Source organism: Pteronotus mesoamericanus, unplaced genomic scaffold (assembly GCF_021234165.1).
Source record: "Pteronotus mesoamericanus isolate MK-2021 breed Mesoamerican mustached bat unplaced genomic scaffold, CSHL_Meso_final scaffold_99, whole genome shotgun sequence".
Lineage (NCBI taxonomy): Eukaryota > Metazoa > Chordata > Mammalia > Chiroptera > Mormoopidae > Pteronotus > Pteronotus mesoamericanus.
Genome location: NW_026555330.1, coordinates 7,771,703 through 7,798,269, shown reverse-complemented (window position 1 = coordinate 7,798,269; position 26,567 = coordinate 7,771,703). Strand labels below are relative to the sequence as shown.

General features: G+C 58.4%; 1 protein-coding gene across 1 annotated transcript; it reads left to right on the top strand.

The window, feature by feature from the left end:
* Positions 1-8,316: 8,316 nt before the first annotated feature.
* On the top strand, positions 8,317-25,454 carry CSF1 (colony stimulating factor 1). The gene is made up of 9 exons (XM_054564762.1): positions 8,317-8,510; positions 11,596-11,718; positions 12,910-12,972; positions 14,389-14,559; positions 17,289-17,436; positions 18,635-19,662; positions 20,259-20,311; positions 20,581-20,639; positions 24,177-25,454. The coding sequence occupies exons 1-8, from the start codon at positions 8,472-8,474 to the stop codon at positions 20,624-20,626; spliced, it is 1,671 nt and encodes a 556-aa protein (XP_054420737.1). The 5' UTR covers positions 8,317-8,471; the 3' UTR covers positions 20,627-20,639; positions 24,177-25,454.
* Positions 25,455-26,567: the final 1,113 nt, after the last annotated feature.

The window sequence follows — 26,567 nt, the reverse complement described above, 5'->3', positions numbered from 1 at the left end:
ACCTGACGTCTTGAAATTCATTCATTTGCTCATTCATTTATTAAGTCATCCATTCAACTACGTTTTGCGGAGCACTACCTTATTTGGGTTCTGGGAAGATTCTTGCCTTTGACCTCAAGAATCTTGTAGTTTAGTTAAACTAAAACTAGAAAAAGGGAGACACACATGTGGAAGAGACAGAGACCAGAGCACCCTGGGGCCCGGAAGAGGGAGAAAGCAGTGGGCAGACTTCCGGACGAGGGGGCACTTCCAATTGCCTAAGAGACCTGATTTCATCCTGAGGCCTTGGGGCGGTGGGCAGGCCAGGCAGAAGGAGACCAGGAACTCCTGGGTGGGACAGTGGGTGGGTCTGCTCCATCCCTGGCCCCTGGTAGTGCTCGCTAGTCATTCATCTGTTTGCTGGATGAGGCAGTGAACTTCCCCTGGCCCCTCCTCCTCCCCACCTGGACCCACCACCGAGCGCCTGAGCTTCTCTCAGTAGTACTTAGTTGCCTCTACCAAACCCACTTCTTTGACCTCAGAGGGGAAACCTCCCTTCTCCTGCCGCCCCGCACAAACCCTCCCTTGCAACCCTGCCCACTCCCCGGACCCTGCTCCTTCAGGCTCTCTCCACCTGCTTGGCTCCTTTCTCTCTGGGCTCCTTCCTTTTAGCTGTTAAATGTAGTTAAGTCACTGGCATGTTCTCTCACCCCCTAAGTACCCTGAATAGATGTATTTCCTGAGGACAAAAGTCCATGCAAGTACCACATGTGCCTCTCCACGGGCCTCTCAGAACTCAGAACCTAAGGACAGCGCCCTAAGCTCAGAAAACGCTCATGAACAGATGAATCAGATCTGTCAACCCCCATCTTCCTCGGCAGCTCCTCAAGGTGAAGTCATATAGCAGGTGTATGACCTACAGGCGCCTGAGGAAGGAGGCTGATCTGCCTTCTCTCCCACTTCTTCTTCTTTTTTTAAATATTTATTTATTGATTGAGAAAGAGAGAGAAAGAGAAAAAGGATGCTTGTTCCACTTATTGATGCATTCCTTGGTTGCTTCCTGCGTGTGCCCTGACGGGGGATCGAACCCGCAGCCTCGGCGTATCCGGACGACGCTCAGAGCCACCTGGCCAGAGCCTGTTTCCCACTTCTATTCAGGCTTCCCAGCCCTAGCCACTCCCGAGTAATTACACAGGGCCCACTGCACTGTCGCCCACCTCTCCCGGTCCCTGCGCCTGCTGCTCCTGCCTCCAGGTTGTCCCTTCCCCATTTCTGCACCTGACGTACTTCTGCTCTCAAAGCAGCTCAAGAGCCTCCTCTTCCTGGAAGCCTTCCCGACTCTCCCCACCCCCAGCGCCTCCTCCCAGCCAGGACTGTTGCTCTGTGTGGGAACAGTGTGTTTACAAGCCTGAGGGCTCACTCAGTGATTTTAGCCCCGATGCCTGGGCCTGGCGTGAGTAGGCATTCGATGTTCATGAAATGAACAAGGTAATGAATGTATAGAGAAATGCTAGTGATTTCAGAAGCTCAGCTTCAATTTCCCCTCAAGTCCTGGTTCCCACCTGCAAAAAGGGGTGAAACTCCCTGGGAGGAGAGAGTGTCCAAGGTGACAGGAGCCCTCATTCTGGGTCCCCCCCCCAAAACTCAGTTCCTGGGGGAGCCCTACTTGAAGTTGGCTTCAAAAATTACATGTGTAGTCCGTGATCTTATTTTTTAAATTCAAGAATGGGCTGAAATATGATTTCTATTGTTGTGTTCTAAAAATATTTTTTCTATGGGTTTCCGTGCTCTTCATAATAAAATAACTTTGGCATGACAGTTCTCTTGCATAAGTGAAAGCACACTTTAGTGAAATAGTGTTTTATGAGCTTTCAGGGAACAAATATCTGACCTAAGGGGGGGTGAAGGGAGGGAGAAGGGCCTCGGGGCAGACAGGCCGCCTCTGGTAGGGCAGGGCTGGGCCTGGCCTAGGGAGGCTTGGCGTTTCCAGTTTTTTCAAGGGATGTTGTCACAAGAGTCCGCAATTAATCACCCTCAATTAATCAGCAAATGTTTATTGAGCAATCACAGCACAGGGAGCTGCAGCCAAGTGGAAGAGAAGATGCGAGTGAACCTGGTTGGCTTTCTGGTTTCTTCCGGCCATATCCTCACTACCCCCCTGTGGGTAACTAACCTTCCCTGGACGTCCACTCTGCAACAAGGCTCTACTCTGTATCAGTTTTTCACAAATCCTCTAAGAGAGGAAGTATTATTTCCACGTAAGAGGAACCTGGAGCTGAAAAGAGGTTCCTGCGTGGCTCTCTGTCTCTCAGCTAGAAACTAGCAGGTCTGGGATCCGAACGGGGCGTTCTGATTTCAAGCCCCAAGTCCTTGACTGGTGATAGCCCACATCAGCAGGAGTCTTCCAAGGGTACAGAGTATTTTCCAGGAAATTTCTAATTGGACCCATCACTAATGATGTGAAACTATCATAGTCCCCATATTACAGGTGCTGAAGGCAAGGCTCGGGGCGTTCCGGCAAGTTGCCAGAAGTCCATGTCAATAAATGGCATGAACAGGATTTGAGCTGAAGCCAACTCCCGGGCTCCCTCTGCTACACCACGTGGAGGGCCAGACCATCTAGTGTTGGCCTCTCCCAGCTTCCAGCACAGGGCTGGGGTACTGCCGTCTCGTGGAAGGAATTAATTCTGGGAACAGAATTCTCGACTAAGAGCCCCAGAGAGCCTTCGTGCCTCATCGTGCCCCTGCCAGACTCCTGTTCCTGGAGACAGAGGGGAAGGGCCCTCCTGGCCTGAAGGCCCCTGCCCCCAGCTCCCCACCCCCCACCAGCAGCCCAGCATTGCAGGAACTGGACTTGGAACGTGAGGGGGCTCCCACCTGGAGGCTCTCTAATGAACGGACCGGCCCTCGGTCTGTTGTGGCAGTTGTCTGGGCCAGTTGTGGTTGGGGGGAAGGGAAGAAGTTTCCTGGGGACAGTGCATTGTGCATCCCTTTCTGCTTCTGTCAGCGTCTCCAGTGCACTGACCCGGTGTGAGGGCAGGCCCCGTCCAGTCCGTCCCTCTGGCTCCAGGATTAAGCCTCCCTGTCTCACCCCTCCCACCCTCCTGACCCCTACACAGGATCCTCACAACAGGAAAGAGGGTTTCCTGAGGTGGCATCAGCCTTGGCTGTGTGCCCCCACCCCACCCCCACTGTCCTCGGGCTGTGGCACTGCCCAGGGGACGCGTTAGCATAGCCACGCCCATCCGGAGTCTTCTTTGGACTGAGCCTGCCACGCTGCTGCAGGTAAAGGTATGGCTCTGGTCCTTAACAAGGGCAGCGCTGCCGCTTACCGAGCACCTGGGGTATCCCAGGCATGGCTCTAGGTATTTTACACGTAATAACTCAACTTTGCAGAACCCCTGCGGGGAAGATGCCATTAGTGTCCTCATTTTACAGATGAGGAAGGTAAAGTGACTTCCCCAGAGTGACAGAGCTAGTAGGAGGCAGAGATGGGATGTCACCCAAGCAGTGTGGCCACGGAGCTGACACTCGGCCTCCCACAGTCCACTGAGGACTCGTCCTCCTCCCCGGGGAGACCTGTCCTGCACCCGCCAGCAGAAAGGAGGTTTGCCACCAGGCCGCAGGGCCCAGGGCTGGGCCAGGACCCCGGTGAGGGGCGAGAGGGGCAGCTGCAGGGGGGTGTCCCTTGGCCTCCCCTCCCCTCACTCAGCGCAGCCCTGGGAAGACTTCTCTTCCCATCCCACCCGGCCTGGCGCCCACGCGAGGAAACCTTTTTCTTGGCTTTCCCAGTTGGCAACCAGGCAAACCAATATGGAGAACCCAGGCCAGGAATAACCCTAAATCACACGGCGTGGAAGAAACGGGTCTGTCCCCCAACTGTACCTGGGGCCTGACCTCTTCCAGCCCCTGGCTCTTCCCTGCTTCCAGTTTATGACTCTCTGCAGTGACTTCCAGCCCCGGGGGCCACTCCTGACATTTCTCAGCCCTCACACCCCTGGTCTCATGTGGACTGTGCCCTCCATGTCTGTCTCCCTGGTGGTCTGTGAGCAGGGAGAGGGTGTAACTCAACGGACCAGGACACACACACTCAGTGCTTATTGCGCGTGTGACGAATGCCTGTGGCATAGGCTCTTCCTGTTTCCAGGTAATTTTCTGTCTCACATGCTCTGAAGTCACACAGGCCAAAGATAGGAAGTAGGCCTGCTTTGATACCGGCAGACACAACATCCTGTTTGTGATTCTCTTTTTCCGATGAGAGTTGGAACAAACATTCTAGAAGGGTCCTCAGCGGAGGGGTCGTGACTCAGGTGGTTGAGCAGGGCCCTCGGGAGCCAGAATTCACTGTGGGTAAACTATGTGTCATGATTTTGGTTCACTGATCAGCTCTGAAGGTTCATAAGAACCACCTGAGAAAGCCTAGCCTGCCCCTCTCCCGAGATGCTGCCCAGCCTGGGAGAAGCAGAAGGCTCTGGGCAGAGGACAGAGCTGGGCCTTGGCGACAGACAGCCTCCCAGGCTCCCGGTGACATGGCTCTGAACCTGGCACAGGTGTTTCTGCAGCTCTAGGGACAAAGGGGGCAGCTGGCTCCCCTCCAGCCAGGGGAAGGGTGGTCTCAACATCCACACTGGTGGTTCCCCAAATGCAAGGGCTTCACAACAGCCCTGGGAAGCCAGCTGGCTGGGTGCTACCATCCCCATTTAACTAATGAGAAAGCCAGCACTTGCAGGTGCTCTACTGCCTTTCATGCTCTACCCACCCCACCCCACCCCCTACAAAGGGGAAAGGCCGGACTAAAAGTGCAGCCTGCAGGCCACAGGCCAGGCGGGCCCATCGGGGATGCGGGGATGCGGGAGTCAGGGTCTCGGCGCGTCCTGGCCCTCCCCCCAGCACCTGGACCGGAGCCCTGGGACAGGGCAGCCGCGTGCCCTTTGCAGCCACAGGCTTCTAAGGCCCAAAGAGCCACGGGCCACTTTTGTGGAAAAGAGAGAGAGAGAGAGAGAGATGGAGGGAAGGAGGGAGAGAAGGAAGAAGGGAGGAAGGAAAGGGGAGAGAGAAGGAGACGAAGGGGGCAAGAAATAGAGAGAAGAGGGGGGAAGGGGAGGGAGAGGCAGAGGGAAGGGGTTAAAGGGGAAAGGAGGAGAAACAAGCCCTTTGTGACAGAACTCAGCTTAAGATGTCAAGGGGAAACAGGCTGTCAAATAATTTCAAGGAAATGACATTTCGACAACCAGCCAATGAGGCTTTCCTCCCACTTCCTGCCATCCATCTCCATTTTCCCGCTCTTCACTCCCTCTCTCCTCCCACCCGTGCGGCTCATTCCTCCCACCCGTGCGGCTCATTCCTCCCACCGGCAGGGCCCTCCGGAACTCCCTTCTGTCCTCCCCTCCCCGCCCCCGCCCCCGCCCCGGCCCCCGCCCCTGGGTCAGCTGAGCGCTGCCTTCTGGATGATGCTACATGAGGAATTCGCTGAAACCCCCAATCTCAGATTGTTCCAAATTCCTCCGTGCCTCCCCCAGGACCCAGCTCCGGACATGACTCCACTGGGAGTCAGCCCGGAGAACGGCGGCGACTCTGACTGCCGAGAGCCAGACTCGGTTCACTCCAGGCCCGACCCCGGACTGTGCCAAGTCATGCGTAACCCCGGAGCGGGGAGCCTCACCTGCCTGGGCCTCCATCCACTCATCAGAGGCGATGTGGGGCGGAAAAGCCCCCCCACAGGGCAGTTCCAACACCCCCTGCTCACGACGGGCACATGCAGGTGTGCTCAAGTACAAACAGCTGAGGAGCCGTGTGCAGACGACACCATCCCACTGGCTTGGCCCTGAGATCAGCCGGGGTCTGCTGGCCCGAAGTCTCCCAGGTTGCCAGCCAGGGGCAGGACTGAGGAGCGTCTGCTCAGCACAGAGGGCACTGCCCAGGGGGGCTCCGGGAGGCGCGCGCTTATCATTGCTATTGTATAAATGAAGAAAAGAGGGGCTCAGAAAGACGAAGGACTTTTTCTAAAGTTGCACAGCCAGCGAGTGGCAGAACTGGGACTAAAATCTGGCATCGGGACTCCCACATCCACGGCACCATGTTGTGTCACTGCTTAAGGCCCATGTGAGTAGACAGATAAGAAGAAGAATAAAAACACTTGCTACCTTTAGGTGCTGTGCCAAACGCTTCTCGGGTATCAACCCATTCATTTCTGAACACTTTGGTGAGAAAGGTCAATTAACTTCTCCATTTCATAGATGAAAAAGATACTGAGAAACGCTTGCCCAATGTCACGCAACAAATGACAGAGGTGTCAAGGTCAAACAGCTTGTGGAGCCAGGGTGGGGTCAGGGTTCAAACCCTCTGATAAATCGTCCTGCATTGATCGATTCATTCTCCACACTATTCTAACACGTATTTCAGGTGGTACTGACACATACAGTTCATGTGGTGGTTTGAACCTGGGTATGTAAGGAGTTTCCGTTGAGGTGGAACGGGGACCTGCGCCTTGTCCTCACAGGGAGATGGCTGTCTTCCAGAGGCCGCACTGTCTGTCCCTTACTGAGTCAGGGGCAGGGCTGTGTCGGTGAAGGAGGAAGCAGGTAAAATTGGACTCCTTTCCACAGCTGAAGACGTTTCTTTCCTCACGCAATGGTACTTCCTGTAGCCATTTATCAGTCCGAAGAACTGAGGTGTCGCATGTTATCTTAAATTGTATTGTACAGGGGCCCTCTGACAGGCACCTAGGGGAAGTGAAGCCTCAGCCTCCTTCCTCCAGCTGGGTTCTCTCACCTTCCTTCCTCAAGGCTCTGAGCACCTGCCGCTGTCCCCACTCCTTAGCTCTGACTGCTCCCAAGCCCATGGAAGCAGGGACCAGGTCAGCATGTCCACTATCCTATTTCCAGGACCAGCACAGTGCCCACCACACACATAGTCGTCACATGTTGTATGTCTGCCAGATGAATGAATGATTCTCTAATGGCCTTCTGCCACTCAACCACTATTAACTGGGTACCCACTGGGTGCCAGGCACTGCTGATTGGGAGGTAGATGAACATAGGACCAGCCTGGAGGAAGTTTCAGTCCAGAGTGGGCGCAGAATATATATGTCAGTGCCGTCTTAAGTACGTCTTAGAATAATGAGGAGAATGGATCAATCAATGAATGACAAATTATCAGAGCCACCAGGGAGGAAGGAGCCAAGTTCAGTGGGAATACAGACAAAGGAGCCATTGATCTGCCCAGGGGAGTTCAAGGAAGCTTTGCTGGCGGAGCTTGTGGTGTGATTTCAGCCTTGGAGGATGGGGTGTTTGCCCTAAGGGCAGGTGGGCGAAGGGCCATCCAGGCAGAGGGGCCAGGGATGAGCAAGCGTGTGCAGGTGTAAAATTCCTGCTGGAGCAAGTGACTAGACATGCTTCTTCGGGACAAGACCACATATCATGTATTTCCCAGAAGGTGGGTGTGGGTGGCCTCACAATGGCATTGTAATTAATAGACTCATCCTGTTAAGCTCCATTTAGAGTGATTCTGTGTAGAGACAAAATGTGAATAATCTTCTCGTTAAATGCATTTCCAAAAGCACCAAGGAAAATCTAGGACCCAGGTGCCAATCGCCCCAGGTTTTGGCCCTCAGGAGAGAAGGGTACCAGCCAGCCAGCCCTTAACATCACCTGCAGGTCAAGTGCCTGGAGTGTCTCCTGGCACACAGCAGAGGCTCCCAGCTCCCGGTTCCAGGGCACAGTCCCTCCTCTCCTGGCCAGGGAGCTGGCCTCCTTGCCTGGACCCTGCCCCCTGCCCCCAGAACTGGAGACAAGAAGCTGGGCGGGCTGCTTGGGGGCTTTTAGGAATGAGGTCGCTGCCTGCAAACTTGCTGACTCAGACTCCACCAGGTGCTGCATCGTGCACAGCCGGGGAGGCCCCAGTCTTCAGTGTTTGCCCAGCTCTCAGACCATTTCCTGCTCAGATTTGGGAATTTTCAGGCCTGGAGGGAAAGTCCCTTGAGAGGAATGTTAGAAAGAGAAACGGATCCACTTGGAGGGCGCGGAAGGAAAGAAAAGCACTGTCCGCGGCTAGAGCGCGGAAGGGCGCGAGGCGGTGGAGGGCGCGTTACTTTCCCGAGCACGGAAGACCAGGCAACTGAAGACAGGCGGGGAAGACCAGCCCGAGGGTGGGGGCGGGGAGGCGGCTCTGTGGGGCTCTGGAGTGTGTGTGTGTGTTGCGCGCTTGTGTGTGTGTGTGTGTGTGTTTGCGCGCGCGCGTGTGTGTCTGGCTCCTGTCCAACGTAATTTCCCATAAACCACATGCCTAAGTCGCTTAAAAAGGCTGTGCCGAGGAGCTGGCGGAGCCGGCTGGGGAAAGTGAAAGTTCGCCTGTTGCTCTCCGCGCCGCAGCCGGCTCTCCGCACTCCCGCGACAGCCGCGCGGCCCTCGGCTGGGCGCAGGCTCGGCAGCGGCGAGCGAGCGAGCGAGCGAGAGAGGGCGGCCGACGCGCCCGGCCGGGACCCAGCTGCCCGTATGACCGCGCGGGGCGCCGCCGGGCGCTGCCCTCCCACGGTAAGAGGCTGTCGCAGCGCAGGGCAGGGTTGGTGCTGGTGCTCTGAGACGACGCGGCCCCTCGGACCCGAATGCCCGAGCGCGCCGGCTGCAGAGGCTCTCCGGCGGGCTCCGGCCGCCTTCCCATTTCAGCGTGCAGGCTGCTCCGCGGCCCCGGAGGCGCTCGGGCTGAGACCCGCTGCGGCCCTGCCGCTGCTCCTGGGGCTGCGGCTCTTCCCTGGGAAAGGGAAGGCTGCTCATCCTACTGCACGGAGGGGTGTCCACTGAGCCACCCGCTGGCAGGAGAGAGGGCTTCGCAGCCACGGGCAGGGGCTCCATGTCAACCAGGGGGCCCTTGCCTCTCTCCCTTCTGACGGACCGCTGCCGAGGGACAGGCTGAGTGGCAGTGCGCTGAGTGTGGCGCCCTCTCAGTGGGCACCTTCCTCATCGACCCCGCACATGCTTCCAGGTTCCGATGGGGACTGTGCGCTCCTGGATAGAGAAAGTTCAGGGGTCATCAGCTTATAGAATGCCAGGGCCTGTGCCCAGGAACCGCTGGCAGAAAGGAGGAGCCCCGCAAGCCGCGACTTGTTCCAGCTCACAGAAGGAGCTGATGGCGACTTGGGTGGCTGAATTAAGTCTGTTTTGGGGGGATCAGACCCCAGAGTTGCCTCTGGATAGCTCTGAATTTTTTAATTTTTATTTTCATTTATTTTTTATTTTTTGCAAACTCAGGCGCTGTTCGTTGGGGGAGATCCTGGGCTTGGCGGTGGTAGAGGAAGGAGGGAGGCAGGTTTGGCATTGGGGAGCTGTGGATGGGGCTGCTCAGGACTGAATGGGAACGGTCCTGCCCTCGCTGCGGGTGGCAGCTGCCTAGCTCCTAGAGAGCGCAGGGTGGCACTGTTAAGGAACAGTGAGTGGCCTCCCAGTGGGTTTGCTTCTGGGGAGCTCTGGGAGAAGAGAAGCAGAAAAGTGTTTGGAGGGTGAGGGAGGGGGTCTCAGGTGGGGTGAGAGGGAGGGCAGAGCAGACCCACTGGGGAGGAAGAGCCCAACTCAGAGAGGAGATAGTGCTGAGAGGCGGGATGGGGAGGGCGAGGCAATAGGCTGCACGAGCAAGACAAGGAGCTAGAGGTGAGTCCCTGAGGCAAGAGGAGGAAAGTAAAGGGGGCTGGTTTTGGACAGGGCGGCCCAAGGGGCCACTTCTGCCAAGGTGTCTCCAGGGACTGTCGATGGGGAAGATGGAACAGGAGGGGAGGCCGTGAGGATGGACAGCTGGGAGGAGACATCCCAGCATCTCTCTGAGCACTCAGCAGAGGTCCCTTCCTGGCTGCCCCAGAGGCTGAGGCTGGTGGGTGGGAGGAAGAAAGGAGGAGGGAGAAGAGGCAGCCCGGCCAGAAGCAAGCTAGAGCGTTAACCCTTGGGTGCCCGTCCAGATCCTCCTGTGAGGCAAAAGCGGGCTCCCAGGGGCCAAGTCAGCCTCCCACGTGGAGGCTGCACTCTTCTCACGCTGATGCCTAAAAAAGGCTCCCAAAGCCAGGCAGCCCTGGAGGTCACGCACGGCGTTCCCCTCGGAGTGCCTGCCACAGGCTTTCCCTGAGCATCCCCTCCCCCTCGGCCAGTTCCTCGGAACCACGTACAGGGGGGCCTCAGAGCCTCCATGGCAGCCGGACAGGGGCCCACACACCTTCTGCGTGGCCCAGTTTCCTGCGGGTCTGCATAGTCACTTGCACCCGAGGCTGCCTCCTCACTGCCAAGGAGAGCCCAAGGCCCTCCCGGGCACCGTGATTCTCCTCCCTCTTCCACTCTTCCCCTCCCCCAAGTCCGGCCAGGACCCTCACCACATCCCTGTGCCCAGTGGGACTGGACACGCTGTGCCTCTTCCCTTCAGGTCCTCCTTTCCCTCCCTGCCATCAATCTCTCCCCATCTTTCCAGCCTCCCTGGTAGCCCAGCCAGGACCTCTTCTCCCTGGTAAGGGCTGGCACACATTTGAGCTTTTAGTTATATGTAAATTAGCCATTGTGGGCTGTTTCCTAGCCTCCTTGTGTTTTTCCAGTGCTCTATTTATTTGCCGTATTTGTCTCATCATCTGGATTACTGAGGCGGAGCGCAGAGCCCCGGGAGGTGCCAGCCCTTGCCCTGCCCTGACAGCATTTCCCTGAATCTGGGGGCATCCTGGGCCAGGAGGTGACCTCCAGCTGGAGACAGAAAGCACAAGGGTTTTTCTCTACCTCTGGATGGAGAGGGGGCCCCTTAGGGCCAGGGAGAGGCTGAGGAGTGAGGAGGAGGGCGAGAGGGAGGACAGAGAAAGACAGGGTGTCAGGGTGACAGGGAGCCAGCCCCGTCACTCTGGGGGTCAGCAGCCACTGGGCCACATGGGCGCTGAAAGAGGAGAGAGATCTCAGAAAACATCCTGGCGTGTTAACAGCTGGCTGGCTGAATGCACAGCCTGATGGGGCCGCATTAGGCAGGTGCCAGCCCGATGGCCTAGCACTGGTGCTGCTGCCGCCTCTGATTAATTTTGACACATGTGCGCACACGCTCAGGCCTCCAGAGGTCTCTAGCATGAGATAGGATCCCAGTGAACCTGAATTTAGGCCCCTGGCTTTTCCAGTAGCAGAGCTAGACTTGTGTGGAACCAAGTGGAAGGAAAGGCTGGGCCCGAGGGAAATGTCTCTGGCACAAAGACTGGAAACCAGTGCATGAACACGAGCTTGAGAGGGGTGGGCAGCTGACAAGGTGCCTGACTCAGTGTTCGATGTTGCAAGAACAGAAAAATGGGTAGAAGCAAGTCTTACACTCAAAAAGTTTCCTGTGTGGCTGGAATTTAGCCTGGTAGGCCTACCTCCCAGGTCCCCATTCCAGATCAGCGTGGAGTTAAGACTGGGCCTGGGCTAATCTGGGAAGTTTTCTGGGCGAGGATGGCACGGGGGTTGTCATCGAGGGAGAGCAAGGCTGTGCCGAGGCTGTTAGGCAGCCTCGGGGAAGCTGGATGCGGGCAAGGCCGCCTCCTGGGGTGAGGGGCAGAGCCGGGGGTGCGGGTAGGAGGGCATGGGGGCTGCTGGGGAGAGTGAGAGCTGGGGAGAAATGAGGGTCTCTCTCTCGCAGACATGGCTGGGCCTCCAGCTACTGCTGGTCTGTCTCCTGGTGAGCAGCAGTATTACCAAGGAGCAGCTGAAGCACTGTAGCCAAATGATTGGGGACGGACACCTGCAGCTCCTGCAGCAGCTGGTGAGTGTGTGGCCCAGTCTGCCCCACTTTCTCTGCACCGGGGAAACTGAGGCTGGAGCCCCCGAGTGGGGACAAAGAGAGGGGATGGCAGGCAGAGAAATCGGGCTGTGCAGGACATGCCTAAACTGATGCTGCCCTCACCGACCTTCTTAAGGTCGGGGCCTCTGACCCCCAACCCTAAGCCCTCTCTGACTCCCCAGCAGGGAAGGGGATGGGGTGGGGGGCTTCCAGCTGGTTGCCTGGGGGAACGATGAAGAGTCTTGGGGAGCCCGCCGCCTGCCGCTCAGTGGGATGCGTCCTCTGAGGGGCCAGCCCAGGCTGCCTGCTGTGCCCCGCGATGTTGCCTCTAGTTCCTGGATTCCCAGATGTGACTCCGGCTTTGGAGCGGGGGCTCGTGCCTAACTCCCAGCCCTCCGCCCTCCCGGCCCTGGCTCTTGCCCCAGCCCTAGGGCTTGGACGGCCGCTCATCCTGGCCACGAAGGGGCCTGAGCCTCGTTCTGATTGGGCCAGCAGAGTCACCAACGGCTCCGAACGTGGTCCAGCCAAGCAGACTCAGGTTGCTGTCATGGCCACTGTCCTGTTCAGAGGAGAATTTACCATCCCTCTGGCCAGCCAGGCAGGGTGGGGCGTCGCTGGCGAGGGCCAGCTCCAGGGCCCTGAGCTTGGAGCCTGGAGACTGGGCCTCCTGCCTCTCTTACCCCCACGCTTTTCCTCCTGCATGCAGCTGCCGCAGAAACCTAGGGGGGACCAGGAGCCCCTCTCTGAGGCTTTGCGCCCCAGAACCACTGCCCTGGGGGCCAATCAGGGCATTTAACTCCAGCCCTTAACAGATCCTGAATCCTCAGAATTTGCCTAGCCTCTGCTTGGATTCCTGCCTTGACAGGGAGCTCACTACCCCTCTAGGAGATTATGTTGTATATTCTCTATTAGATTGTTCTTCCCTATAACAAGTTGACATCTGTCAGGTTTCATGGACAGAGAAGTAGGAGGAAGAGACTTCTTATCCCCCTACAGCCCTTCCTTGGGCACGTGGGAGGCACAGGTCTTCCCCTGTTTGTCTTTCCAGGTGTGGTTGGGGGAAGGTGGGTGAGGATCAAACCCCGACCTACCCAAAAACTCTAGTCCCTGTTGTTAGGCAAGCTCAATCAAGCCGCGGACACCCTGCCACCCCTGGCCTGCTCTCTCTTACAGATTGACAGTCAGATGGAGACCTCGTGCAAAATTCCCTTTATGTTCGTAGATGAGGACCGATTGGTGAGTTATGGCTATTTTCGAGACCCCGCTGGGAGGCACGTCTCAGGATGGCTATATGTGGGAGCCTGAAGGCTGGAGAAACTCTAGAGCTGGGCAGGGTGAAGTGTGAGGACCCCTGGGTGCTAAGCTGGGGGAACCAGGGTCCAGGGCTGGGCAGGGCGAGGGGCTCAAGCCCGTTGCAGCTCCCTTTTCCTGGCGCATGTCAAGATCTTGCTATGTTCCAGGCGCGTTCCTAATTTAATCTGATGGAACTACTGTGTGGTGCACTGGCCTTGTTTATTGTCCCCAGAGAGATTAAGGGAGCACAGCTAGTAAGTGGCGACGGTCCCATTTGAACCCAGGCAGGCTGGCTCTAGGGCCTGAGGCAAACCACCACTTCTGGGTCACAAGCTTTGCTTAGGGATGTCACCTCCATCCAGCAAACAGACCCACCGCCAGGGGGTCAGTCCAGCCCTTTCCCTCTTCCTTCTGCCCCACCCCTAACACAAACAAAGTGTGCTGCCGGCGTGGTGTCCCCATCAGCTGCAATTTCAAGCGCTTCCCCAGCGCCCTCACAGCTGCCGGTGTGCCCCTCATCCTGCCACTAAGGGGAGCTCTTGGAACCCTAACCTGCTACTTCCTCTTCCCCTCAACCTGTCAGGGCACCCCGCCCCCCGCCCCCCCCACTACCCCTTTCCCTGCTCTTCCTGCTCCCGGGCCTTTGCCCAGCTCCTCCTGGTGCCGCAGAGCCTTTCCAGCGCTCCCTGCCCCAGCCCTTATTCCGAGTTTGTTCATCTCTGTGCCTCATGCAAAATCGCTCTGACGCCCAGAGGTTGTTCCCACACACCTGAGCCACACATGCCGGTTAGATCCGGAGGCCCCCTCGCAGTGCGCAGAATGTGTTTCCTTCCTCCGGTGCTAGGAATACGGAGCTACAGTAGTCTCCGGTGAGGCAACTGCCATCCTCCAGGGAGACAAAACCCTGAGGTTATTCCTGGAAACATGAGGCGTCTCCAGGACCTCTGTAGCCTGCAGTGTTAGAAGGAAGCATGTAGAAAAGGACCTTATGTGGAAGCAAGCCAAAAGAGAGGCAGAGGGAGAGAGAAGTCCCCCAGAACCTACCCTCCCGACGCTGCTTCTTCCAGAAATCCGGAGCTCTCCCTAATCAGAACCCACACTTCCCTCCCTCTACCCCCCCACCCCCCACCCCCGCAGTGCCAGATCCCAAAGAGAGAGAGAGAGAGAGAGAGGCCAACAGAGGGCAAGGTCTTCCTTAGCCTCTGCCCCGGCGGGTGGGAGGGGTCAGGGTCAGGGTTGGGATCAAGGTCAGGGTCAGGCAGGCTGCGACCCTCCCTCTGCTGGAGTGGGGGCATCGGGCACACACAGCCGGGTTCCCAGCCGCATCAGCCAGACCATCAACTCCACGTTCTCTTTCAGAAAGACCCTGTGTGTTACATTAAGAAGGCATTTCCTTTGGTGCAAGACATCCTGGAGGATACCATAAGTTTCAAAGACAACACCTCCAATGCCAATGCCCTCGCGAAGCTCCAGGAACTCTCCGTGAGGCTGAAGGATTGCTTCCCCAAGGTGTACAAAGAGCAGGACAAGGTAGAAGGGCCCCCGGAGTCGTGCGTCAGGGCGGAGGGCGGCTGTGGCGGTCCTCTCCCGGCCCACGTGCACAGAGTGCATGCACTTCCTCACCCCGCGTCCCCGCTCGCTCACTCTCTCGTTCGAGTCCCCATTCCACTCACCTTTGCGAAGGCGCAGTGCTAGGCCTTGACAGCGTCTTCATGAGCAAGAACCACCTGGAGCTTGTAGTTAAATGAGATCACACCTCATGGAGCTTGTAGTTAAATGAGACTAGCAGCCATGAGACAAACAATACCACAAGCAAACTGAATCACAGACCACAAGGATCCTCCCTTTATTCCACAAATAGTCACGAGTGCCCGCTCTGCACCCAGCACCGGCCTAGACACCAGGAGACGAAATAGAAGCAAAAATCCCCACATTCACGGAGCTTCCAGTTGGGGGCAGTGAGACAATGAACAAAACAGAGGTCGAATAGCGGGTGTGCCTGAGGAGCCGAGGAGGGGAAGGTGGGGAGGAGGTGAGGGAGGGAGCCCTGAAGGAGCCCCGACTGGGAGAGAGAAACGGGGCTCTAATTTAAAACGGGGTGGGGAGGAAAAGATGGGAAGGTTTCTGAGTAAGAAAATAATCACTTGAGGCCCAATGATGGGAAAATCAGGAGGCAGTAAGGCTGGTCAGAGCGCTGAGGTGAGCGGGAGCGGGCACATTCAGGGCCCAAAGGGGAGGCAGAGGGCAGTGTGGCAAGCGTGGCCAGGCATGGACTTGAAGGGGTAGGGGAGAGGAGTCTGGAGCCAGATCCCCTGGGGTCCTACACCGCCGGAGATTAGATCTAGAGCCTGAGGGGCAGCCGAGGTTGAATGGGCAGGTGGCCTGACCTAATTTGCGTGTGAGAACCTTCTGGTTGCTGTGAGGAAAAGTCTGGAGGCTGGGAGACGGGCAGGAGACCCGAGTCCCAGGCAGGGCTGGAGGTCAGTGTCGGTGGCAGGTGCCCCATCAGGGTGAACAGAGAGGAACCAGAGACAACACTGTGGGGACTCAGCTCCAAAGACTGCAAAGAGGGAGGTCACCGGAGGGAGCGTGGGATGGAGGGGAGGAAGCCTGTTTTAACGAGGTATTAAATCTGTGATTTTCCAATGTTAATGTTCTTAAGAATCACTTAGGGAGCTTATTGAAAATACAGATTCCCAGCGTGCACCCTTAGAGGGTCTGATTCACTGGGTCTGTGAGGGGGCCCAGGAATTTGCATTCCAACGAGGCACCTGCCCTAAGGGACACGTCCGTGGCCTGGGAGGGACAAGCCGCTGATGCTGGAGGAGCTGGCCTCCTGCGGCCTTGGCTGGGGAGGCATTCGGAGTTCCTGAGGAGGGAAGCCAGAACCTCTGTGGACACCGGTGGGCCCCTGGGGCCTTCTGTCTGATGGCCCCTGTTTTCTCCATGAAGAAAGGCAAGAGCGCTAGTGTGGCTCTTTGTACAGCAGTCCTGGGGGAGGCTGGCAGGCACTGTTGTTTTGACTTTACAGATGAGGAAATGGGCCCAAACTGGGTAGTCCATGTGGGCGGTATCACCTAGCTGGTGAGTGATGGCACTGAGCCCAGGTCGCCTCGTCCCTACACCCTTTCATTGTCTACCTGGTGAACACTGATGGAGGGCTGACTAGGCACCGGCCATGGGCACACAGCGATGCCCACAGCTTCACAGCCCAGTCCAGCTCTTACCTGTGCAGCTCTGTTTAAGGAAAGACTTGGTATCTGGAAGTCATCGGCGAGTAGGCCATAGACGAAGCCATGGGCGTGCATGGCACTGGGGTGTACGTGACCCCCGGGCGGGCCCAGGGCAGGGCCCTGAGGAGTGCCAGCGTTCAGAAGCCAAGAGCAGGAGGGGAGCCTGGTCCAGAGACTGAGAAGGAGCTGCCCAAGAGTTGGGAGGGAAGGGAGTGTGTGCGAGGTTTCTCAGAGCTCCCTTGGGTGTGGGGAGCCTGTGTCCCCGGAGTAGAAGAGACAGGGCTGGGCCACTTTGGACCTCCTTCCAAGACACCAAGGCCAAAGAAGCGCACACAGCCCCAGGGCCTGCTCCAGTCCATTCTCTGCACCATGGTCCCTCCCCCCACCTCCGCAGGCACCTCTCAGATGTGTTCTCTTTGCTCTGTGGCTAAGGTTACCAGTTCTTGCCATGGCCAACAGAGAGCCGCAGGACCGGCCCTTGCTGACCTATTTCAGTTGCACCTCTCGCCGCTCTTGTCCTTCTTTTAGTTGTGGACAGTTCAGGCTGTTTTCTGCCTCTAGGCCTTTGCGCAGTCCGTTCCCACTGTCTGGACAGCTCTCGCCCACTCTGCCTCCTTTCCTGCTTAACTTTTGCTCACCTTTTAGTCGCTTCTTAGGCACGTTCCCCCTGAGCCCTTTTTGTACACTCTCAGATCATTCACTGCTCCTTCACAGGACTCATCACACTTGTAAGAATGGCTTTAGTCCCCGTGCCTTGCGGGTCTCAATGTCCCGCTTCGCCAGGGACCACCTCTCTCGTTCATTGCGTTTTTGCCAGGTAATTGCCATCTGCCTGACACATCTCCGTGAAGTGACGTATCTCCCGGCCTGGGGACTGATTCTGCTGCAAACTAGGGGAGGGGGAGGGAGAAAGTGAAAGAGAAAAAGGAGGCAGATGTGAGAAAAAGCCAAGGGAGTTTGACAGACAAGCCAGAGACATGGGGTCAATGGTCATCCTCACCCCGGGGGAACCCGCTTTCCTTCCAGGCCTGTGTCCAAAACTTCTCTGAGTCGCCCCTCTGGTTGCTGGAGAAGATCAAGAATGTCTTTAGTGAAACAAAGAATCTCCTTAAAAACAACCAGGACATTTTCAGCAAGGACTGCAGCGACAGCTTTGCTGAATGTCCCAGCCAAGGTAAGTGCCAAAGGGCCGGCAAGGGGGAGGCGGCGGGAGGGCGTGTGGAACAGGGCAGGGACTGGGAGGTGGGACATGAGGCTGGAGGGACCCCGGGGAGGCAGCCTGGCTGCTACTTGTGCTCCTGTGTGTGTAGATGTGCTTGTCCTGTGTACATATATGGCTTCGTGTACCCCTGGATGGTCTTAGACACATGTCTCTTCTGACATGTGTGTGCATGCACACCTACAAATGTCTGCATGTCAAGGCATCGAGAAGGATCGTGCTGATGGCTGCGAGATTAGGGAGCGGAAAAGGGGGCCCCTCTCGGAGAGCCCCGTAGGCATGGCAGCTTTCCCCACCGGCTCTGCAGGCTGGCCGAACGTGTGGGGGGTTCGTGGAGAGCGCAGAGGCTCCACGTGGGAGTCAGGGCCCTTGCTCCGGGACCCCTGCTGCGAATCACCAGGATACCCTGGCTCCGGAAGTCCTCAGGATGCCTTGAGTGTCCCCTCAAGGGACAGGCTGGATTTGAAGTCTGAACATCGTTCAAACTCTCCCAGGGCTGGCACCAGCTGCACACGTATTCCCTGCGTGTCCTCGTCTCTGCGTCCTGTGTCACGTGTGCCCTCCTCCACGCAACCTTGCTCCCCGGGATGGGCACTGAGCCCTGCCATCTGCCAATGGCCAAGTCCAGTCTCTCCGTTTCCATCCTGAGGCCTCAAGCCCCGCCCCGTTCCAGCCCCAGCCTGTGCCCGCCCGTGGCTATGGCAGTGTGCCCCTTGCTGTGCATGACACCACCTTGCTGCTTCCTGCCAACGCCGTGTCTCTGGGGCTTGAGGGTGTCTTGTGTTAGTCCTGGAGGCCGCTGCTCAACCTCCTGGCCGGCCGCTGCTCACCCCTGGCTTGGTATCTGGCCGACTGGAACTCCAGGGAGGGCTGTGCTCTGGTCTTCGCTGGCCCAACCCCCAGTCTGTGCCTCTAAACCCTGCTCTTCACTGCCTGCCCAAAAGCCCCTGCAGTTTACGCCTTCCCTGCCTGCAGCCCGTGACAGGAGCATCGGCTCCAGTGCTGTCCTGTCCTCGGCCCCAGGGCGGAGTTAGGGGATGCGGGTCCCCCCAGACCCACAGCCCCTCTCCAGTCCCTCTGGGAACGCTGTGCTGGAGGCTGGTGACTCTATCTCCTCCCCGTCTTTCTCTCTCCCTCTCTGTGGTTCTTTCAGATGTGGCGACCCAGCCTGATTGCAACTGCCTGCACCCCAAAGCCACCCCTAGCAGTGACCTGGCCTCTGTCTCCCCTCAGCAGCCCCTTGCCCCCTCCAGTGCCCCTATGGCTGGCTCGACCTGGGCTGAGTCTGGGGGGACAGCGGACAGCTCCCTCTTGCCCAGGGAGCAGCCCCCTCGCACAGTGGACCTGGGCAGTACCAAGCAGCGACCACCCAGGAGCACCTGCCAGAGCTTTGAGTCACCAGAGACCCCAGGCGTCGAGGGAAGCCCCACAGGAGGTTCACCCCAGCCCCGCCCCTCTGCCGGGACCCCAGTCCCTGGGATGGAGGACGTTCTTGACTTTGTGCTGAACAGTGACTGGGCCCTAGAAGAGGCCTCTGGAGAAGCTAGTGAGGATCCTGGACCCCAAGGGCCAGAGCCCTCCTCCTCCAGGCTGGGAGGAGGCCTTGTCCCGGCAGAGGCCTCCAGACCAAGCGACGTCGTTTCGGCGCCTCCATTCTCCAGATCAGCCAAGGGCCAGCCGCCAGCAGGTGGAACCGGCACCTCCCTGCCCACGTTGGGCCCTGTGAGGCCCACTGGCCAGGCCCGGAGCCACACACCTGACAAGGCAGACCATCCCACCCTGCCACCCAGAGACCTCCAGGAGCCAGGCTCTACCAGGACCCCGTCACTGCGCCCGAAAGGCCTCAGCCATCCCTCCACCCTCTCTGCTCGGCCAGGGCTCCCCAGCAGCCACACCCGGGGCAATGCGCTGCCCCATGGGGAGCTGCCGGGCAAGAGGAGCACCAGGGCACGGCGGAGCCCTGCAGGGCTGCAAGGAGCAGGAGCCCGTGAGGGGGCGGCCCTGCCCCGGGCCCATTTTAACTCCGTTCCTTTGACTGATGCAGGCGATGAGCAACTCCCCCCTGAGCCCCAAAGGCCTGCCTTCTATGGGCCGGGGTCCGGTTCCGGCATTGGCGTCGGGGGCGTCATCCTGGTCCTGCTGGCTGTGGGCGGCCTGCTGCTCTACAGGCGGAGACGGCGGGTAAGAAGAGCCCGATGACAGAGAGGCAGGCACCTCGCGGGGGCAGTGGCACAGCCGGGTGGAGGAGCAGGTCCAGCTGGTGGCAGGCTGGCTCGGGTTTGGCCTAGGTTCTTCCGATGCCCAAGGACAGGAGGCTGACTGAGCACCAGGGGACAGCGGGGGTGGGGTGGGGTGCAGTTAGTTAAAATGGAGGGTTCTCCAAGACTGGGGAGGGCTCAGGCTGTAAGGCCAACCGGAAGGGCCAGGGCAGCAGGGAGTGGGAGAGAATCTTCCATGGCCAGAAGCAGGATGAGAACCTGGCTGGGAGCAAAGGGATGCGGTGTGGGCCAGGGCCGGGTGTTCCCCGGCAGCTCTGCAGAGCCTGGGCCCCCCGGGGGCGGGGGGGGGTGCCTCAGGTAGGAGACAGCCTGCAGGGGCGTCACCAGCAGGGAGCCCACAGGGAGCTTCCCTGGCCCTGTGGCTCATCCCACCTTCTGGGCAGCAAGGCAGACTTTGGTAATCTCTCCTCGACTCTCCCATTAGCCCTGTCTGCGGGGGGTGCAGTTCCCCAGCCCCCCACCCAGCTCCTCAGTGAGCCTGCTCTTTTCTGTCCCCAGAGCCATCGAGAGACTCAGACAGTGGACTCTCCCATGGAGCAACCAGAGGGCAGGTGAGGCACCAGGGGCCTGTCTCGGCATCTCTTCCCCCTCAGATTTGGGGGAGACTTCCCTCCACTTGCTCGGAGGCAGTGGAGCTCGGAACAGGGCTGGGGGGTGGAGAGGGGGCAGGGTGTCTCTTCTTGCCCGCATATCCAGGGTCTTTCCTGATTTCTTCGTAGGGTTAGCAGTCTTGGGTCTTGGGTGGTGGGGGCAAACTTAGGGGTTTCCGCACTGCCCGGCCTCTGCTGGAGTCTGATGCCAGTCTGTGCTCTGCCCACAGCCCCCTGACCCAGGATGAGGACAGACAGGTGGAAATGCCGGTGTAGAGGGAGTTCTAAGGTAAGACTCTGGCTTTGGATTTCTCTCTACCCCTGAAAATTAGCTACATCCTTTTCCAGTCGCCTAACTTGGTGACACCACCGCCTCCCTGGAGGCCCACACCCTTGGCCCAGGCCCCCCTCTCCTGCCCTGTCTTCCATTCGTCGCCAGGGCTGGCTGACGCTCTCCTTTCTGGGTCCTCGGGACCCCTCCATTCCCTCCGCCCATCTGAGGGCAGGCACTGTTACTCTTTCTGCACTGAGTCATTGTTTCTGCCTCAGGCTGCCAGCCTCCCTGCCCCCATCCGCACCGCAGCCACCCAGATCCTCTTGTATAAGGTCTTTATCCCCCTGGAGAATTTCAGCAGCTGTGCCTCGCCCACCCTTTCCAACCACCCGCCTCATCTTGGCTCCCAAGCTCCATCAGCAGCTGCCGCCTGTGTGCCTCTTGCCACCTTCTTCTCTGCTTGCATCCTGTTTTGGCCCTTCTCCCCAGCCAAGGTCATCCCTGCCTCCCTGAGTTTAGATTCATGGAGTCATAGAACCTTAGTCTTGGAAGGGCTCTCAGAGGTCATTTGGCCTAACATCCCACCCCAGAGGGGCCTCCCCTCTCTGCCTCCCTGACCGGGAGTCACAGGCTTCCGATCACACAGTCCCAGAGCGAGGCCAGCTCCCTGCCATCTGCCAATAGCACCGTAAGGAAGTCCTTCCTCACGTGAGGCCTGACTGGCTTCCCGGCCACCCCCATCCCCACGCTGGTCCTCCCTCTTATTCTCATGAGAGCCCTCCAATATCTAATGTCAGTTACCCACGTCCCCTTTAAGAATTCTCTAAGCTAAGTGTGGCCAAGTCCCTCAAACATTCCTTATATGATATGGTTTTCAGACCCCTCACCATCCTGGTCGCCCTCCTTTGGACACACTCGTTTGTCAATGTCCCTCTGAAAATGTGGCGCCCAGCCCTGGACACAGTGCTCCAGACGTTGTCTGACCAGCTCAGAGTACAGTGGGACTGTTACCTTCCTTGATCTGGACAGTATTCTGCTATTCGTATAGATTAAGATCGCATTAGTTTTTTATTTTTTCTTTTTTAAACAACTGCATCGTACTGTTGTCATATATTGAGCATGTGGTCTATTAAAACCCCGAGTTCCCCCCGCCCCCCAATAACCTCTGTCAAACCAGACCTCTATCCTGTATTTGGACAACTTAATTGTTTTGACCAAAGTGCAGGAGTTTATACACATCCTTGTCAAAACCACCCCATTGATACCTGCCCAGTCCCTGTGCCTTACGGAATTGTTTTCCATCCTAATTCTGTCTGCCTGGCCCTGTCAAGTGTGTCTGCTGCACGTTGATGGGCGCCTTCTGTTGTCCTCACCCACGTTATTGATAAAGATGTGACCCTTGTTCCGCCTGGCTCCCGAGCCAGGCGGCCCCACCCTCCCTCCTCCCTTCCCTCCCCTCAGCCCACAATGAGCCACAGGAAGTCCTCCTGAGATCTCCATCTCCCTCTGGTAGCTCCTTTCGTTCACACCCCTCTGCTCTCCTGTATTTGGTTAATGCTGTATCAATTTGCACAGACGTGGATGTTGTTTTTATACATTCCAATTCCTATTTTATGTGTATGTTTACATCCTGCACTCCTAAGAAGGCTGTAAGCCCCTCGAGGGCAGGGACTGTGTCTTCTACTGTTTTTGCATTTCTTTGCCTATCCCGGGTTCTGAAACAAAGAGGGCTTCTCTGCACTTGCCAAGAACTCAATAAATGTTGACTGGCTTCAGGGCTGACTGACCAATTGACTCTGGCCAGCTCTCTCTAACTGATCAGCCTTCTGGCTGACCGGTTAACTGGCTGGCTGATTGACTCTGACTGACGGGTTGACCAGCAGGCTGAGTGACTCTGACTGACCAGTTGACTAGCTAGTAACTGTCTAACTGGTTAGTTGTTGATTGGGGAGTTGATTGGCTCACTGACCAGCAGGCTGAGTGCCTGGCTGGCTGGCTGGCTGGCTGGCTGACGAGTTGGCGCGACCCATTCAAATTTTCAGCCACACCCCATGCCAAACGCAAGCCAGCGTCTTAGGGCCTTCCCGGGTGTTCGGTGACAGGCCACTCCTAGCAGATAGGGGATCTGACACATGTTCCAAGCCAGGGGAGCCTATTCGGAAAAGAGCAAAAATACCGCATCTGGAATCCTGGGGTCAACCTTGTGGGTAGGGAAAGGAGGTCAGGGGGGACACTGGCCGGGCTGTGAGGGTGACCCAGACCTGTCGGGACTGCTAAACAGAGGATGCACTGGGGTCCCGGGGACTTGGTGGTGCGGGGCGGCACCACCCTCTGACAGTGGCCAGCCCGCCCCCAGGTCTTAGCCGACTGCCCTGGGCGTGCTCGCTCTCCTTTCCCTGCCTGCCTGCTCTCAGGCCTTCCTTCCCTCAAGACTTCACGCAGAGAGGGAAGCCACCCCAAGGTGGTCTCCAGGCCAGGCACCAGGAGTCTCAGGGAGGTCAGAGCCAGCCCCACACTGACTGCCGCTCTGACAAGAGAGATTGGGGGGCGGGGGCGGCCCTCAGAAAGAAGACATGGCGCCCACCCCTCCAGTCCAGGGACTGAGGACACAGGGTAGCAGGCTGGAGCTTGCCCACTTGGCCCTTCTTGCCTGCTGGCCCCAGCAGGGCCTGTGGCCCAGCTGTACCCAGCGTGGCTCCTGTCCAGTTTATGGCTCCCCTTTCCTCTCCCTCCAGAGCATGGGAACGGGCCGGGAGCCAGAGGCTGTGGTCCCATCTTTCCTCTTGCCCATCACAGGCTTGGCCAGGAGGGCCTAGGGGCGGTCAGGGAGGGTAGCTCCGCACAGGGGCCTAAGTCAAACAGCTGGACGGAGTCCAGGGGATTTTCTGGTCTGGGAACAAAGCGTTCTGAGGATGCTGGGCAAGGGGACAAGGATGGGGGTGGAGTGGGGAGAGAGCGGGGCCGCGACTCCCATCCTGAAGGAGCATGCCAAGTGATAATGAGGGAGTTTCCTTGTCCTGGGACTACTTCTTGCTCTTCCTCTTCAGTTACCTCTGCTCTGCTCTGCTGTCCAGACCATTGTGTGTGGTGACTGGCATGGAGGCGGGAGTGGGGAGTCTCTTTGCAAGAGTTAGCAGGATTTCCTCCGGCTCACTGGACCACGGCCAGCAAGGTGGCCTTGCCTCAGGCGGGATCTGAGGACACTCAGGTGCCCCCTCCCCTCTGTGTCAGAGCCCGTTGCCTGAGCAGTGCCCCCTCGCGCTGCTCAGACCTCTGCCAGGCCTTGTTACCTCCCTCTGTGGCCCCTGTTCTCCAGGAGGAGGTAGGAGGTGAGGGCAGTCTGGCCCGTGGCCGGGACGCCTGCCAGAGAAAGCTGCCTGGTCCCTTGCGGTGGCTGGGGTGGCTGGGAAGACGAGGGAGAGGATGGGAGGAAGTCCTGCCTGCAGTACTCCCAACAGCCCACAGGAACGCTGCGACTCCCCCACCCGTGTCCTCAGCGACCCCTCCCTCCACTCCCACTTGGCTGACCGGGCTTCTTTTTCTCCCCTACAGCTGGGCGCACGGGTCAGTCTCTCCATGGCAGGAGACCTCGTCGGGGCGTCTGCCGCCCTCCTCCTCAGCCATTCTCCTGGGAACACGGCCTGCCCACCGTGAGAACTGTCGCCTGCCCAATGAGACCAGAGCAGCCAGGCCGGGGTCCCTCCGCCCTCAACCCACAGGCTCTGGACAGACTCAGAGAGGGCTGGAGGATGCCCCCGACGCTGCTGATATTTATCGTGGGCCCTGGAGGCTCCCATCCATTCGAGGGAGGCTGGCGAGCCCGGCCTAGCACCCTCTGCCCCTCAGGGGCTGCTCTCGTCGCCCGCCGGCCCCTGGGCCAGGGACCCAGCGGCCCGTGGATGTGGACGGCAGGGTGGGCGCTGAGGAATGGAAGAGCCTGCGTGCCCGGAGGACCTGTTTGGTGTCAAGGGATGGATCCCTACCCCAACAAGCAGGGAGGCTCATGAGATTCGCAGGGTGGGCCAATGGCTGGGTTTCCCGGAAAGGCCTGCGGCCTGGAAGACGGCAAGAGAAGGCCTGCTGGGCTCCGCTCGCCCAAGCATCCTCTGCTGGTTGCCAGGTGGCGAGGGGAGGCCAGCCCTGCCCTCAGGACCTGCGTGGCTTGTGACGCCAAGGCGAAGACCCAGTCAGGCCCCCGCCCCGCTGCCCTCCCAGCACCTGCCAGAGCGTCTCCGGGAGGCCGGACAGAGGCTCCCCTCACGAAGGAAGCCGTTGCACTGTGAAGACTGAACCTGCCTGCTGTACAGCTTGCCCGCCCGTCCCGTGAACCAACATCCGTCTGCCTGCCCGCCCCTCCAGCCTCTCCCCAGCCTCTGCACTGAGCGCCCGAGCCGGCCTCGCCCGTCCACTGAGGAGGCCCCGGAGCCCTGACCTTCTGCTGATCCGGCCTCTGGGCTCTCTGGGGTGGATCAGGGCGGGAGAGCTGCCTGGGCCGCCAGCCAGAGCAGGTCTCCAGGCTGTATCTTTGGCCCAGGTTTCTGCATTTTGCACTTTGATGTTCCCAAGAGGGAAGTGACTAGTGGGAGGGAGGGAGGTGAGGAGAGACAGGCACAGGGAAGATCTCTGAAATTATGGGTATGCCCCTGAGGTCAGGGGGAGGCATCTGCACCTGTGACCTCTGCCACAAGCGTAGCTGCAAGGCCACTGCCCACAGGCACCTGGGCCTGAGCGCATCATCCCGTTAGGAGCCTGGTAGGCAGTGATGCCTCCAGCTCTCCCCCGTACCCACCCACCCACCCACCCACGACCACCATCTCTCTGACAAGGCAAGCCAGGGTCGGGGAGGGCCCGGGCATGTGCTTCAAGTCTGCCGCGAGGGCCTCGGCTTCCTAGGCCAGCCCACGGCTGTGGCTCTAGAGCTGAACAGCAGGCGACAGGGCTGTCAGTGGTCCTTGGTCCCTTTGTGCTGCTGTGTCCCTCCTCTCCTGCTGCCCTGGGCCCTCCACTTAGAGACCCTGCCCTGCGTGGCTGCTGGGCTGGGGCCCATGACCTTCCCTTCCTGCCCTTGAAAGTGAAGGTTAGCTGGCCCTGCCTCCTGCGCCCGCCGCTGCCAGCTGAGGGAAGGAGGCAGAGAACTTCCCCGTGGGGGCTCCTCCTTCTAGTCATAGACTCTATATTTGATGCTAGAACATACGTATTTAAAAGTGGAAGGGAAAAGATAAAAACAGAAAAAAGGCATTCCTCTTCCTTCCCTGTCCCTTAAACCTATAGTATTTTAAAAGCCAAGAAAGCAAAGAGCTTCGGCAATGGGTTGGACTTGCTTTCTTGACCCAGGAACGGGAGGGCCCCGGCCACCCCCCGTGGCTGCCCCGGCCACCTGCACAGGAAACCCTTCTTTTCTGAAAAAGCCGAGAGGGAACATTGGCTCACACACTGTGAGATTTTGTTTTTATACTTGGAAGTGGTGAATTATTTTATATAAAGTCATTTAAATATCTATTTAAAAAATAGGAAGCTGCTTATATATTTAATAATAAAAGAAGTGCACAAGCTGCCATGTGTGAGTCACGGGAGAAGTTATTTTGGGGGTGTGGATGGCGAAAATGGGGGTGTGTGGGCAGCAGCTCTAGCGTGAGACCCACCCGGCTCAGAAGGCTTTTTCCGAGGTGCATGGGGAAGAAATGTTCCCCCCAGGTTCGAACCTGGAAACCAAAACTGCCTGCACGGGTGCCTCCGGAGCACCGTGGTCTATGAATCTGTTTAATAGGAAGGCAGCAGAAACCAGTCCTACCGACCCCAGCCTGGCCACCAGCTCCTGCCCCAGCCAGCCCAGCCCAGCCCAGCCCAGCCTGGGAAAATGGCTGGTTGGGCTCTGTCCAAGGGCGAGGGGCCTGCAAGGACCAGGCTCCCAACCTCTGACCCCTGCTGTCCAGGGGACAGGGA

Coding starts and splice junctions, on each gene's coding strand:
- CSF1 (XM_054564762.1), top strand. CDS start 8,472: ATGACCGCGCGGGGCGCCGCCGGGCGCTGCCCTCCCACG. Junction 8,511..11,595: donor CCGGGCGCTGCCCTCCCACG/GTAAGAGGCTGT, acceptor TCTCTCTCGCAG/ACATGGCTGGGCCTCCAGCT. Junction 19,663..20,258: donor TCTACAGGCGGAGACGGCGG/GTAAGAAGAGCC, acceptor TTCTGTCCCCAG/AGCCATCGAGAGACTCAGAC.